The sequence below is a fragment of the Sarcophilus harrisii genome, chromosome 2, assembly GCF_902635505.1.
Source record: "Sarcophilus harrisii chromosome 2, mSarHar1.11, whole genome shotgun sequence".
Classification (NCBI taxonomy): domain Eukaryota; kingdom Metazoa; phylum Chordata; class Mammalia; order Dasyuromorphia; family Dasyuridae; genus Sarcophilus; species Sarcophilus harrisii.
In genome coordinates, this window is record NC_045427.1 from 629,502,965 (window position 1) to 629,519,473 (window position 16,509).

General features: G+C 39.3%; 1 protein-coding gene across 1 annotated transcript in view; it reads left to right on the forward strand.

Moving 5' to 3' along the window:
• Positions 1-11,655, forward strand: part of IREB2 (iron responsive element binding protein 2) — a 34,858-nt gene extending 23,203 nt beyond the window's left edge. Inside the window, exons 14-22 of the mRNA XM_031956780.1 lie at positions 936-1,020; positions 2,199-2,355; positions 2,619-2,743; positions 3,551-3,655; positions 3,755-3,897; positions 5,256-5,403; positions 5,488-5,610; positions 6,620-6,805; positions 8,415-11,655. Of these exons, the coding sequence (XP_031812640.1) occupies positions 936-1,020; positions 2,199-2,355; positions 2,619-2,743; positions 3,551-3,655; positions 3,755-3,897; positions 5,256-5,403; positions 5,488-5,610; positions 6,620-6,805; positions 8,415-8,525 (1,183 nt within the window). The 3' untranslated portion in view covers positions 8,526-11,655. The remainder of the gene's footprint in view (positions 1-935; positions 1,021-2,198; positions 2,356-2,618; positions 2,744-3,550; positions 3,656-3,754; positions 3,898-5,255; positions 5,404-5,487; positions 5,611-6,619; positions 6,806-8,414) is intronic.
• The last annotated feature ends 4,854 nt before the right edge of the window (positions 11,656-16,509 follow it).

Here is a 16,509-nt window from a genome sequence, read left to right on the forward strand (position 1 = left end):
ATGTGTTCTGTATGAGACATGATGAGCTCGAGATGCCTCTGAGGCACTTACTTTAGAAAGACTCAGAAAGCAGAACAGACACAGACAGGTTGATTGATCCAAGATACTCACTTTGATAAAGATCATTAAGCCCTTGAGAGATGGTGAGAGGAACTAGAGGAGGAAGCAGAGGAAAGCCCAAGGCAGAGCTTCACTGGGTAGTGTGACACTATAATGGTAAAGCTGCCTTTGGACATAGCGGAGGAGGAGCCAGATAGATTTGGGTAATAAAAGCCCAAAGAGGAGGAGTAAGAGTGGTCAGCAGTGTCCAGTGCTGTGTAAGGGTCAAGAAAGATGAGGCTTAAGGAAAAGACCTTGAGGTTTGGCACTTTGGACTTGTTTGGTCATTTTACAGAGACTGGTTTCAGTGGAGTTAGGAACTTGGAAGCCAAATTGCCAGGGTTGAAAAAGGAAGAGGGAAGAAATAGGAGTGAATAGGTGGTAGCTAAGAGCACAGTATAGAGGCAAGAAAGGCCTTTTTAAGGACTGAGAGACTTGGATGGGTTTGTCAGCAGCTGGCAATGAGCTGGCAATGAAAAGATGAAGATGATGAAGGCAGGATGGTAGGAAGGGCTAGTTTGGAGAATGATGTGCCTGACGAGTCAGAGGTAAATGGGACTAAGTAAAGGAGTTCCCTCTTTCTCAAGAATCATGGGAAATTCTGTGGGCTTCTGTGGTCTTCAAGTGTCTTTCCTGAGTTTGGTATTTGGTGAGATTATGAAGATGGAAAAAAACTAATGAAACCCATGCCTGATGTGTGGCAGATTAAGTGACTTCATTTAATTTGTTTAATAAATATCCATAATGGGGCAGGGGTTGTGGGAAAAGGAGGGAAATGCATCTACTCTTTCCTGGTATTAAATGTTCTATAATAATTTTTCTCTTTTTTAATGTAGATTTGAAGTAGTTGGTTATGGATGTTCCACCTGTGTTGGAAACACAGCTCCCTTGCCAGAAGCTGTTCTGAATGCAATAAAAGAGGTAATGTTTATAGATTAGCAAAGACAAGTTTGAAAGATGCTCCTAGAATTTTCTTAACCAGTTCCTAGTTATTAAATCTGTGAGTAACTTCACAATCTTGAAAGAATTTTGTAATCTTCTTTAGAGTCACTGCTGTCATAGAAACAAGATGAAGTGGAGGCAGTGAGGGTAAACAGCTTTTGCAAGGTGTGAAAAGATACCTGTAGGGGAAGTCAGATTTCCAAATTAGGAGGGACCAAGAAGGGACTTTACTCCAGTCTCTGATTGGAATAGAAATTCCCCCTCTAACCTGGCTTATAAGTGATTACCTCATCAGGAGGTCCATCTTCAGTAATGGGGCCTCCCCTCTGAGTTAGCCTATTGGAATCATTACTGCAGAATCAGGGCGTTGCAGAGAGTCTTGAAATCTGTCTTCAAGTTTGCAGTTTGTCAAACTACCTGAAAGGAATTCCCTCCTCCACATCCCCAGTGAATGGTCAGCCAGCTTTGGCGTGAAGGTCTCCAGTAGAGAGCTAACTCGGCTATCCTCACAGGCCCATCCCACTTTGGAGCAGCCCTTACTCTCAGAAATTTTTTATTTATATCAGAGCTCAATCTGTTTTGTAGATCTACCTGTTGTTCCAATTTCTGCCCTCTGGGGACAAGCAGAATTATTTTAATAACCCTTTTTGCACAATGGCCCTTCAGATAACTTGAGAGATAACTTCAAATAACTTGAAGACAGTGATGAGATCATGTCGTCCATGCTCTCAGGCCTTGTCTTCTGCCACTTAAATGTTCCCACCTTTTAACCGGTTTGCTTGTGTCATGGCTTCCATCCCTCTCAGCATCCTAGTTACTGCTGCTTCCTTGTTCCATAGAAGTGTTGGGTCCGTGAAATAAGGGCTAACTTTAAATGTCTATCTTCTCTTCATCTGCTTTGTTGGGATCAGAGAGAATGGGAGGCTGGGAGTCCAGAAATTTGTAGAAGGAAGATCTCTTTTCCTTGGTTCCTTTAACTATAAAATGAAAGGATGGTCTGGGTCCCTTCTGTGGCCATTCCCAAGGTTCCTTTTTAAGCAGTAATTATATGCTCGTAGTAATAGAACCTGTTTTGGTTATCTTGTTCTTTCTCACTTGTGCTTATATATATAAGATCTTTCTTTTCTTGAAATGAAGTTCCCTCCTCCTTTTTTTAGGGTGACTTAGTTGCCTGTGGAGTGTTATCTGGCAACAAGAATTTTGAAGGTCGTCTTTGTGACTGTGTCCGTGCCAACTACCTTGCCTCACCACCTCTAGTAGTAGCTTATGCCATCGCAGGAACAGTGAATATTGATTTCCAGACCGAGCCTTTAGGTAACTTAATTTCTTAATATATAGTCTTTCTGATAGTGGGGTTTATTCTCTAAAATAGTATCATTTTTATTAGAGATAAAAATGACTAGTACACTTATTTTCTTTCTAGTTATATATCAATTAACACGGATACTGTAGTATATACATTCTATTGCTTGATCTGAAGTAATCTGTAAATTATTTACTTGGGTAATGATTAATAGCTTTGAAAAGCAATAAGCATTTTATCATTCTTTGCTTACATTAAACATATTTTAAAATAGGCACTGATCCCCAAGGCAAAAACATCTACCTACATGATATTTGGCCTAATCGAGAAGAGCTTCATAAAGTAGAAGAAGAGCATGTGATATTCTCCATGTTTAAAGAATTAAATGAAAAAATGGAGGTAAGGATGCATTCTTAAATAGTGGAGTGTAACTGCACTGTTCTGCCATACACCTGGATTTGTGAATGTCATAAGGCATTTTACTTAGAAAATGTCCATTGGGAATGAAATGTTTTCGATGTCAGATTTGACATGACTTCATCTCTTTTATGACTCCTTTTAAAATAATTCAAGGCTCTCAGAAAGGAATCTGATCACCTTTAGTTAATGAAAAGAACTGCTATTATTTGGATGTGTGAAGAACACTGGCACAGAGAGACTCAGTTTACTACATTGAAGAAAGTACCGTGAACTTGGATGGGGCTGGGCGATTGAGAGATCCAGGAGCCTGGGGCCATGGGGCAAAAGTCCTGGTGTTGGATCCTTTCCTGATATTTTTGAGCATTGCCAGGGGCCATATATAATGAACTTGGAGTAAATAAGAGAGAGGAGAGAAGGAGGCATTAGCTTATATGAAAGTAGCTTTAGGTGGACTGTAATAATTACCTTGGGAGGTAGTCCTCTGTTCTTATCTCCTGGTAAAGATCTGGTAAAGATACTCCTCACTTTGAAGGTTTGTAGGTGTTATGTATGTCCCGCTACGGCCTCTATAGTAGACAGAAGTCAGCCTTGTCTTGCGTCTGACCTCGTGGACAAACATTCAGAAAAATAGAAGCCCCATCAGTAGCTTTCCATTCCATCTGACTTGTGCTGAAGCGGCCTGGTCTCCTCATGGCATCCCAGCTTTCTGGGGCACCATCCTTGGGGCTGCACTAGGAAAAGCCTTCCATAAACTTGCCTATTTATTAATGTACTTTTTCTTCACAGAAGGGAAATAAGCGGTGGAATTCCTTAGATGCACCAGATTCTGTTTTATTCCCATGGGATTCAAAATCCACTTATATCAGATGTCCATCCTTTTTTGATAAACTTGTAAGTATTCAGTTACACACTTTTAAAATGCAGTGCTGTTTCTCTAGTGGGAGTTATGTCATTTGTGACCATTCAACATCTTCATTGCTTATTTTATAGGCCAAAGAGCCAGTTGCACTGCAGCCCATTGAAAATGCCCACGTTTTGCTCTATTTGGGAGACTCTGTCACAACAGATCATATCTCACCTGCTGGGAGCATTGCCAGGAGTAGTGCTGCTGCTAAGTATCTGACAAACAGAGGGTGTGTATCTGAAAGGGCATGATCTAAAGGGGAACTTTTCCAACCAGCCCTGAGGCTGCTTCCTACCGAGACCATCCCCATTTATGCTGTTTCTCAGGAGAAATCATACATGTCTGCTTGTGGGTACACTTGGCTCAAAGTAGAGTTAGTCCTTTGACTGTGGAGCTCACTTACATTGGGCCCTTGTTCAAGTAGACAGCTACTCAGGAAAAAAAATAGCAATTTTCTCTTTTTTTCTTTCTAAATCTTGTTCATTTAAGAAGACTAGTTTAGTGTGCCCTGCCAGAATAAAGACTGATCATTTAGATCCTATTACACGCTCATTAAGAGAAATGCATGGAATTGTATACTGTGTTTACTTGGATCATGACATACAAACTTGGAGTCAATTGGTCACAGGCACCCTGGGATAGATGACATCCAAGGGTGATAGTCCTCTGCATCCTGATAAATGCTTGGGAATTTACAGTGAAAATAACTGTTAATTCATGAGATAATAATCTGGGGGTAGGTAGATATTATTTCACTTTTTAATGATTAATAAGACGTTACCTGGTTACCTAATAGCTACCATGGCACCAGGGTGAAAATTATGCACAGAACTCTTTGCTCTCTTCTTAGCTTAGGAAGGATTTAGTGACCATTGAAAGAATTTATTGAAAATACCATGTGAAAAGTAAATAGCTGTTCTATAGAAGGACCACTTTATTGTCATTTTCCACAGAAAAAGACTTTTTTCTTATAATACTTCTGCTTTTAGGTCTTACAAAAACAATTTTTAAAGAAAAGTATAAGTGAATATTTTTAAAATAGACACTTTTAAATCTAAGATCCTTTCCATGAAGGAATTTTAGGATTTTTTTGGAGACTTCTAATATTGTAACAGTGAGAACTAAAATTTTGTGTATGCTTAGGATGATCTCCACTCTGGTCAAAAATTTCTAAGTATTTTGAGAAAGCCTTCATCCCATTTTCTCTCAGCTCTAAACTGTAGAAATAAAACCAACAATTTTGTTAAATTTTTACTTGTTATAATTTTGTGTATCTAGCCTAAGGTCTGATGGACAGATTAATCTTTAGAGTTTACAGTCTCTTTTTCAAGAAACACTGGAAGTCATAGTTCAACCTCATCTAATTGATGAGGAAACTGTGGCCCAAGGAGATCAAATGATTTTTGCTGGGAAAACATAAAGCAAAATCAACTTAAATGTTTACTGTAAACATCCCAGTAATCAATAGTGATTTCTCCTTTATCTCAACCTTGGAGTTGGGGTTGGAGGGGAAGGAGTAGGTTGTATCTTTTTTTTTTTTTTTTTCCCATCCAGTTTGGAATCTGAAATTTGTATCTTGTTTTATAGCCTTACACCTCGTGAATTCAATTCTTATGGAGCCCGAAGGGGTAATGATGCTGTGATGACGAGAGGAACCTTTGCAAATATCAAGCTCCTAAATAAGTTTATTGGAAAACCAGCTCCTAAAACAATCCATTTTCCATCAGGTCAAACGGTGAGGATAGATTCAGACCAAGCTAACAATTATTTACTAGCCTGATGACTTAATGGCTAATTTTTGTTTGTTTTTAATCTCTAGCTGGATGTATTTGAGGCTGCAGAATTATACCAGAGAGAAGGTATTCCATTGATTATTTTAGCAGGGAAGAAATATGGCTCTGGAAATTCAAGAGACTGGGCTGCCAAAGGACCATATTTGATGGTATTTTATACTTTTATACAACTATTCTTGAAGAATTGAGAGGTGGGAGTATAAATTACTTTAAATCCATTTGCAACTTTTAAAATGTGAAATGCTGTCTAGATGCTGTCTGTGATATTTGCCTTTGATTAGTTGTTCATTTTGACTTTTTAGAAGATTGTGGTTACATTTTAATGTTCTCTTACTAGGACCAGAGGAGCATTTTTTTTTTTTTTAATCTTAATGTATTTATAAAGTTGGAGCCAGGGATTTTGTTATTTTTAGCAAAGAAGGAAAGAAAAATAAGTAGACAGACAGACAGATAGATAGATAAACCATGTCAGTTATCATGCCTTCCCATCAGCTTTCCTCTTCACATTCAAGAAGGATTATCAAATCTTTATTCATTTTGTGTCTAGAGAAAACCCAACTTGTGATGACCCATAGGTAGGACAGCATTGAGGACAGTTTGGGAGATCATGCTCCAAAATCTTTTTTATTTTTTTTTTATTATTTGTTTTTTTTATTTTGACTGCCATGCCCAAGTTTTCAGGTAGATTGATTTTAGTACCTCTCATTTGGCCATTGCTATTTTGTTCTTTTAGGTCCCTTCTATCTTTGTTGGTTTTTTTCAATCATAGATCCACTTTTTAAATGCAGATTTTCCCAGGGAATAATAAGAGGTTATCAGTAGACTTAGCTACCATCATGGTTTCATCTAGTGTCTGGCCTGGGAAAAAATGTCATAGTGTATGTAAAAGCCATTGATTGCCACACTCTCTTCTACAATTAATTTCAGTAGCGTGGAGAAGAACATTTTCATGTGTTGGGAAAATGGTTTAGAGCATCTAGAAAACACCTTTGCCATGCCAGTCCCAGGAGGGGAGAAGTTGTCTCATCTCCGTGTCAGAATATAGAAGACTCTTCTAGGGAGCTTTAGAGAAATCACTGAAGAATCTTCTTGTAGCACATGCCATATATCATTTCTCTTTTCTTAGAATTTGAAGGAAATAAAAATTGTTTATTATAGGGTGTGAAAGCTGTGGTAGCTGAGAGTTATGAAAAGATTCACAAAGACCACTTGATTGGAATCGGCATCGCTCCACTGCAGTTTCTTCCAGGAGAAAATGCCAGTTCCTTGGGCCTCTCTGGCAGAGAGCAGTTTTCTTTTTCATTCCCTGAAGATCTGTCACCGGGAGTCACCTTAAACATAAAGGTATCTGCAAGATTAAATCTGTGTTTGTGTACCTTCCAGAGCGGAGCCCTGCTCACAGATAGCCACACTTATCCCTAGTGGCTGTCAGGGGCATCGTGGGTTACTTTCTTAATTCTTGTGACATCGCTACATTCTGACAGCCTCACTTACATAGAGCATGCCCAAGGTGCCAGCAAGGGGGCAAAGCAAGCCAAAAATGATGCTGTGGAGTGAAGCATTTTACTCTTCTGAAAGCCAGCCTGGCTGTCCTGGAACCAGTATCATTCATGCCCATTTCTGATGAGCTCAGATGTCCTGCCTCATTCAAAGGCTCTCAGCTGATTAATACACGCAGAAGGGGCAGGAGTAGATAGACCTCACAGCATAGCAGGGCCTGGCTGTCCCACCACTTGTCTGGTGGCCGTCCAGAAACATTAAGCTTTTGGGTATTCTGCTAATTTCACCAGACTGCTAAAGACTGCTCTGGTCCATTGCCTTCATTTTGCTGAGGAGAGTCTGTCTACAAACTTGACAAAACCTGGAAACCCAATCTGTGAACAGTCAGATGACAGGCAAGAATCCTGGCTTTCTTGCCCTTGTTCTTAACTGTTTTCAAACTCTGCTTGTTTCCTAGTTTCCAAATCTTTATTTCTAATTTTAAGATGTGTATATACCACCATTAAATGAGCATCTTGTTACAGAGTGGGTGCATCCCTCTACTAGTCCTGAGACTGGATTGAGGAGAAGGTCCAATTTTAGCTCCTCCCTAAAAATAAAAGTTAACCAGCACATTTGTAGTAAATAATAAATTCCAGTTGATTATACCAATAACTGACATTACAAGGTCCCTGGAAGTTTGCAAAAATCCTCTTCCTCTGTGCTAGAATCTTCTGTGCTACATGGAGGAGGAAATTCCCATAGTTCTATAGTCCTACAACTCGGGGTGGGGGTAGGGCACATGGCAGGGACCCACCAGGCAGAGTAGACTCCTTCATTCCAACCACAGCCGAACCAAGTCCTCCCCAAAAGGCGCCCGCCTTTCTCATGATGGAGCTTCCCCACAGTTAGCCAGATTGGCTCTATGCGGATGGCATGGTCTGTTACCATATCCATACCCACAAAACTGTCATCTTGGCTAAGACGTTACACATTTTGGCAATGGCACGGCCTGTGGGAGTCCAGGATCACCTCCACGCTGCTTGAAGCCTTCACTAAGCATCTGTACTTGGGTTTAGTAGCTCCTCTTCTAGAATAGAAAAGGCTCCTCATGCCCACTTGTAATTAAAAGATTTGTGGGAGACGTCTGATAGCAAGAAGAATTTGATGGCAGAGAAAGTTAAGGCAATAAGAAACACTGTCCGGCAATCTTGACAATTGACCCGTGATCCATGCAGAGCTCTATCACAGAGACTGCAGACTCACCTGGCCCCTGCCCTAGTGGGGTTTATTCTGGCAGGAGAATAGACTAACAGTGCATAGGAAGTCAATTGTGACCAAGAGTGTTGTCAGCTCCCAGGGAGAGAATCACTTTTTGTAGGCTGTGGGGGTGGAGAAGAGCCAGAGATGCTTTATTTAGGAGGAATGACAGTATGATCTTACTGGCTGCCATTTGTTTTGTTTGCTTTTAAAGACAAGCACTGGAAAAGTATTCAGCGTGATTGCTTCGTTTGAAAATGATGTGGAAATAACATTATACAAACATGGCGGATTATTAAACTATGTGGCTCGAAAATTCTCCTAGTATCTACTGAACGTGGATCCCTTCCGTAATTGGTAGCTGCCAATGCCTTGTGTGATGGACCCAGGAATCCATACCATGGAGCTCCAAACAGTGCTGTATGCTCAGTTATCTCCTCCATGGGTGTAAATGATTGTGAATCATCGTAGTGACCACAATGAGATCTTTCTTGATTTTAAATACTATACGAATGGTGCTATTAACATTGCTAAAATCAGCCTAAGTGTGTTGTGGAAGAGAGCTGTAAGTATGGGGGGGTGGGGGTGGGGATATTTTATCAAACCATTTTGTAAATAAACAAGGCGGAGTTTGAACTTGAATTGTGGTGAAGACTATTATGTAAGAGCAGCCTTCCTGCAGTTGTTTTCTTTAGTTTTGCACCTTTAAAACTGGGTACTACTGTTTGTTGGTTTAAGAGTAACAGATTGACGTAGGAGAAGCCAAATCAGATTATCGAATTATGGAAGCTGAGAAACGGGGGTCTGAATGGACTTTTATTCTGTAGCCTTAGAATTGAGGTAAGCAAAGCTGGTGTACTTAGGTAGGTGTCTGCTTTAGTTTGGAAATAGAGGCCAGAGAGATACAAGGGATGTGATCTTGAGAAATAAAAGAGTTTTGTGTAGGTGAAGATGGGCCTTTCCAGACTGGGGCCTGCTTTTATCTAGGAGGAAGGGGAGACAGACTAGTCTATTCCAGAGCAGTCCAACATGTTACTGTAGATGTTAGTAAGTTGCTGGTAAAGCTGCAAGGGATGATAACAGAATCACAGATGAAACAGAAGTTATTCGCCTTCATGGGAAACTTACTTCCAAGTACTATCATTGACTAAAAACTCATCTTTTACTGTTGTTCAAGATCTGAGCAAGGAACTGTATATTTAACCAGACAACTCTAAAAATGATCTTCTCCAAGCTTTTGGAGATGGCCTGAAATGATATCAGATGTTCAGTCTAAATGATTAGGTGTGAAGTGGCTGAGCAGTCTAGGTAGTTTTTATTTTAGTATTTTGGACACATTTAGAATTATTTAAAAACATTTTCTGGTGCTTTGAGTCATCCTTTTTATTTCTTTGGGTCAGTTTTCATGCTAATTGTGTTATCCCTATGTGAGGGCAGCGATGTTTAACCTATTCTGAACACTCTTGCAAGCATCCATTTTTGCTTACCAGAATGAATTCCTTGATATAACCCAAAGAAGCTGGACCACTTTTCTATTACCCAAGGGCTTAGATGGTTATTTCTGAAGCTTTTATAAGTTATTTTCAATTTAAGGAATTTCATTTTAAGAAGTAAAAGTGAGTGAAAGGAAAGGTAATGTACTATTCACTTTGAAATATTATTACAATTTTTAATCAATTTAACGTTGCATATAATAGGAATGATAAAACCCTACCAATTATTTAAACCAGTGGACAGGGACCACTGAGTAACTATTGCACAGAATTCCCAGTGTGAGAGTTTACAGATAAGTCATAAATATATATTAGGATGATAAAATGTACTAGATTGAAGCTAAATGACTTCCTCTTCTTCCCCTTTCCCTCCCTTCCCCCCATCATGTGCACTAAAAACAAATTCTTGTCTAATATTATTTGTTTCCTATCACCTTTAAACCATATTGTTTTTCAATACTTTATCATGCTTTTATGTATCCTTGTTGGTGTATTTTTTAATTTACATGGAAACGTGTTAGAGCTGGAATTGTTTCATTCTAAATGTTATAATAGCCACGGTGATTTTCAAAAGGAAATGCTTGACTTCAATAATTTGAAATCATTTGGAAAAAAAAAAAAAAAAAAAAAAAACCTTTATCCACTTGGGGCCATCTGAAGCCTCCGCGTAGAGCTGCAAACATGAACAGATCAACTGTCTGGCCTTGATGAGGCCACTTTGAATTCTCCACCAGGAATAAAACATTTATAGGCATTTAATGTCTAGTCGGTTCAGTAGCCATTGTCGTGGTTAGTGAGCCTTACTGTGTTGTCTAATTCTAGTTACCTTGAGCTCTTGTTTGTATATTGCAAGTAGAATTTTCTTTCCCGGGAGCTGCTGGCTAGTTCGGGCTTCTCAGAACTGCTGTTGACCAAGTGTTGTTACAAGAGGGGAATCCTGGCATTCAGTGCCGAGTCTGCTGTGTGTCTCTTTAGTTTGTCACCCTTTTATGCATAGAAGATGTCTCTTGCACACTGAAACCAGAAGAAATAAAACTGTTTAATGAAAGGAAATCCTGTGGATATATCACAAAAGCACCTCGGGGTTTGTGAATTCAAGTACAGTTGTAAAAGCACATCATCACCTAAAGTATTTGTTTGTTTGTTTTTTTTAACTTTGACAATAAATTATGTTAAGTGGAACACCCAATTTCATGACTTACAGTTCTGCTGCTCTTTGATATGAAATTGGTGAAAAAGGTCTCTCTTGTTCACCAACCCTCTGATAGCTAGAGTTGTTTTATTCTGTGATTGACTTCTGAAGAGAAGGAAATGAGCTGCATCCCCTGGGCTTTGAAGGGAGGAGTATGGTCCTTACAAACCCCCCCCAGATGAGTGAGGAGGGGGGGACAATCCTATGGAAATGAAGCTCAGACAGCCCAGCCACTGCCTAAGCTATCTGGAAGATATTCCACTTTGTCAGTCCAAGTGTTGCCAGCATCATTTGCACCTGCCTGTAGTAGGGTGGAGAGAATTTTTTTGGCCACTGTGGGAGTTGTGGTCCCAATTAAAAGGCAACTTTTTTCTTTTGGCATTTAATTTATCTTTGAGGATGGCAGGGGGAACAAAATGGACACTCTGAGCCTTTCTTGGTTTGTTTGATTTGGGAGAACAAAACAAAAAAAGATATTATTTGGGCTTTGGAGATGTTTATTCCCCAAATTGTGATAGTGTTGCTGTTTCTATCCATTTGACATCTAGTATATGGCTATAGAACCATATGTATAGTAATCACATTTGAATAATTGCAAATCAATGTCTACTGTTTAAAGCCAACAAAACAGTATAACAGTTTTAAGTTCAACAATGTTAAGTATTGTATAGAAATATATCTGGAGGCAAAGTTCAATTGATGACAATTGTGCATATAATGTTACCAATGTTGTAAATTATTTTTAATAAAGAAAATTGTATTATCACTGATTTTGTTTTTTCTGTTTAAAAATACTTAAGGTTTAAAGAAATCCAACTTTGATAAAATCAAACTAAGAAGATCTTTAAGATTGGAGATTTCTTACACAGCCTTCTTCGTAGTTTTATCCACTTATTCATAAGGATCCTCAGATTCTAAGGACAATATGGAGAGATCACTTAGTCTTAAATCTGATTCTAGAAACTAGATTAAATCTAGTTTCTAGATAAGGATGTTGAAGTCCAGAGAGATGACTTGGAAAGAAGTAGCAGGACTTGGGTTTGAGGAGCAGTGAGTGACCATCACTGCAAAGGATTGATTTTGAAGTCATCAGACCAAGGTTTTAGGCAAACAGCTGTCACATCTTGGCCTTCTTCCAACCAACAGAAGCATTACACTTAGCTCTTGAAGAGCCCTCAGAGTTCTAACTCCTGTGATTGTGATCCTGAGTGGCATTTTTCCCATTACACCACAGAGAGCCATGATTATTCGTTACTCATTTATTTGACCAACTGAGAAGATGTGTAGTTCTCCAAGGACAAGAACAGTTATTTTTTTTTTTAATTTGCAAACTTTAATAATAACCAAAAAGGTGTGTGAAGCACTGAGTACAAATTTCCTGTGTGATGATGATAATAAACCCTATGAGATCTGTACTACAGATCTCTTTAAATATATCTCATTTTAATGAGAGGGAATGTCTAAAGTGGCATTCAGATCCAGGTATCAATCACTCCAAATCCTAAGCTATTGGCTATTGGGCTTTTTCTTTAGATAATCATCAGCAAGGAAGTCAGTGAGGAAGCTAAAGCATATAATGGAATGGAGTGTGTTAAGAAATACATGCAGTAAATAAGGGAATGTGTCTGAACTAATGGAGGATAAAATCTCCATGCACAATGACTGATGTAAATAAAATTACTAAGGGTCAAACGAGACAAGACAAAAAACTTAACGGTCAGATATAACTGATTCAGCAGCACCTACTGTGTGCACTAGACACTGTGTGCTGGGAATGCAGATAAAAGGCACGTACTGAAACGTGTTCTGGAGACCAGATAATGACAAAGCAGGAAGTCACCAGAATGGACATTCTCACATGCTGGCATTCACACGCACACAGGTCTGTGTGTCTGCAGATGTTGTATGGGATGTTTTTGGTTTGTTGTGTTTCATCAAGAAGACATAAAAGGATCAAAGAAACGTAAGTAAAATGTATTTTTTTTAAAGTATTAACAAAATCACTTAGAATACAAGAAGAAAAAAGATTTAACAGAATAGAATGAAAACAGATTCCAAGCAAGTCATCACCTAGATGCCTTTGTTCTTTCTCCTTTTAGGCCTATCTGAAATTCTGACATCTCCCATGGGGGCCATTCAAGGCCATCAGGGTCTCTGCTGGTGTATATGGATTTAGGAAGCCACATAGTGAATATACAGAAATATACTTTCGTGCCGGTTTTGTCTACTTTGCTACCTCTCATTTTTTGTTTCACGTCATGTTTTATGCCACCTAATATTCACTACATTCATGTCACTTTAAATAAGTAGATGTTATTAAGTACTTTGGGTTGATTCTCCTAGAGCCAGAATCTCCATTCCAGGCCTTGGAGTTTTAGAGCCTTCACACAATGTGGCCAGCCTCTTCCCCAGAGAACCCCGGGTTCTTAGGGAAGCCAAATCCTTCTACATTCATTAGTGAAACTACAGACTCAAACCTTTAGGCCGCTGGGTCCTGAATAATTCTATTCAGTACATGAAGTGTCAAGTGGTCATTGGGCCTTTGCTTTATTACCCCCAGTAACATGAGGCAAGCCCAGTTTTGGATAACTAATGTTAGGAAGTTTTCCTTACATCAAGCCAAGATTTTCTGCTCGGCAACTTCAACCATTGGTCCCGATTCTGCCCTCTCTGGTACCGAGCATAACAGGAAGCTCTCGGTAGTTGCATAAAACCGGCAGATAAAGGGTTCTCTCCAAGTGTGGGACACTGCCACGGAGAGGACCCAGCAGAGCACAAACTGAAGGGGGCTCTTCCAGATGCTGCTGCTCCTTTATGCCGTAGAACTTGTGTCATCAAGTCCAGGAATGTTGCAGAACCACTCAAAATCCAGCCTAGGCACTCTCACCAGATGGCCCAATCGATTAGCAACCATTAATAAGTGTTCTGCAATTATTTTTTTAATCAGAACATTTAGTTCATATCACCAAAAGGGGAGAGACACTCAAACTTGTCATTTCTTTTCCCAAGTGAGACCAAGAACAGACTTCGAGAAGACATCTCGGCGGAGGGAGGGATAAGGTGAAGAGGTAAATGGAAGCTTAATTAATCTCCAGTAAAGTTATGCAAGATAAAGTTATTGTTAGGATTTAGGGGGGTGGAGGTGGGGAGAAGGATAGTCTGAGAAAAAGCTTCCATACTAACAGATGATTGATTTCAACAGGTTGAGCAAGTTGCTTTTTAGTGTTTTGCCTAGAGACTCTCAAGTTTCTCATGGGAAAAACAATTTCGCAAAGACCTTCAAGATAGCAATATCTTACAGACCCTATGCAGTAATGCCAGATTCTAAGAGAACCACCATAAAATAATCAAGTATCACAGTGCCCGCTATATTGAGATTATAAAACCTGATTAAACAAACCCTGCCCTCAAGTAGTTAATGGGTTTTTTTTTTTTACTTAGTAGAATTTTATTTTTTCCAATTACATATATAGTTCTTGACATTTCATCTTTGTAAAATTTTAAGCTCTAAATTTTTCTCCCTTTACCCTTTTCTGCTCCCTCCCCAAGATAGTAAGCAATCTGATATAGATTATACATGTCCAATCATGTTAAAATATTTCCACATTAGTCGTGAAAGAAGATTCATAACAAAAAGGGAGAACCATGAGGAGAAAAAAGGGGGGGGGTGGGGGGAGAAGGAGGGAATGGTATGCTTTGATTTGCATTCAGACTCTATAGTTCTTTCTCAGGATATAGATAGCATTTTCCATCATGAGTCTTTTGGACCTGTGTCATTGTATCTGGATCATTGTATTGCTGGAAACAGTATGTCAAAATTGATCATCACATAATGTTGTTACTGTGTACAATATTCTGGTTTTTCTCATTTCATTTTGCATGAGTTTATGTAAATCTTACCAGGTTTTTCTGAAATCCACGTTGTTTCTTTTAGAACAAAAATATTTCCTTATATTCATTTATCATAGATTATTCAGCCATTCCCCAATTGAAGGCTATCTCCTCATTTTCTAATTCTTTGCCATCACAAAAAGAGCTGCTATAAATACTTATGTACATGGGATCTTCCCCCCCCCCTTTTTTTCTTTTTTTCTCAGCAATATTTTATTTTTCCAAATACATGAAAAGATAGTTTTCAACATTCACTTCTATAAGATTGTGTTCCAAATGTTTTTCACCTCCCTCCCACCTAAAACAGCAAGTAATCCAATATAGGTTAAACATATACAATCCTTCTAGACGTATTTCCTTGTCATATTGTGCAAGAAAAACATCAGACCAAAAGGGGAAAAACCATGAGAAGGAAAAAGTGAATAAATAAAAGGTAAAAAGTACTATTCTTTGGTCTTCATTTAATCTCCATAATTCTCTCTCCATAATGCAGATGGCATTTTCTATCCCAAGTCTATTGAAATAATCTTGGATCATTGCATTGCTGAGAACTATATCATAGCTGATCATCATATAATCTCATTATTGCTGTGTACAATGTTGTCTTGGTTCTGTTCACTTCACTCAGCACCAGTTCCTGTAAGTCTCTCTAGGCCTCTCTGAAATCATCTTCCTGGTCATTTCTTACAGAACAACAATATTCCATAACATTCAGATACCATACCTCATAACTTATTCAGCCATTCTCCAGCTGATGGGCATGCACTCAGTTTCCAGCCTCTTACCACTACAAAAAGCACTGCCACAAACATTTTTGGACATGTGGGTACTTTTCCCTCTTTTATGATCTCCAGGATACAGACCCAGCACAGACACTGCTGGATGAAAGGATATGCACAGTTTTATATCCCTTAGGGTAGAGTTCCAAACTACTCTCCAGAGTGGATGGATCATTTCACAACTCCACCCACAATGCATTAGTGTCCCTGTCTCCCCACATCTCAAACATTTATTATTCTTTTCTGTCATCTTAGCCAATCTGAGAGGTGCAAGGGGGTATCTCAGAGTTGTTTTAATTTGCATTTCTCTAATCGATAGTAATTTAGAGCGTTTTTTATAAGTATATGAAATTTTCATCTGAAATTTGTTCATACCTTTGGTTTTCTCAAACACTAGATCACCTAGTCACGGACTGCTGTGTCTTGTGTACCTAACCTACTGCACTGATCCATACTCCTCTATTTCTTAGCCCAAACCAACTAGTTTTGATGATTGCCGCTTTATAACGCACTTTGAAATCTGGCACAGCAAGGCCACCTTCCTCGACATTTGTTTCATGAACTCCCTGGCTGTGCTTGATCTTTTGTTCTTCCAGATGAATTTGGCTCACGGTTCTTTTAGAAGAGACAGTGTCTGTGTCACTGTGTGTGTGTGTGTGTGTGTGTATGTGTTGTGTGTGTGAATGAGTGTGTCAGTGTGAGTGTGTGCGTGTCAGGGTGAGTACGCGTGTGTGTGAGTGCCTGTGATTGTGAGTGTGTCTGTGAGTGTGCGTGTGTGTCAGAGTGTGTCTGTGAGTGAGTGTGTCAGTGTGAGTGTGTATCAGGGTGAGTGTGTGAATGCGCGTGTGTGTGAGTGCCTGTGAATGTGTCTGTGTGTGTGTGTGAGTGTGCGTGTGTCAGGGTGAGTGTGTGTGTGCGTGTCAGGGTGTGTGTGAGTGTGTGTGTGTGTGAATG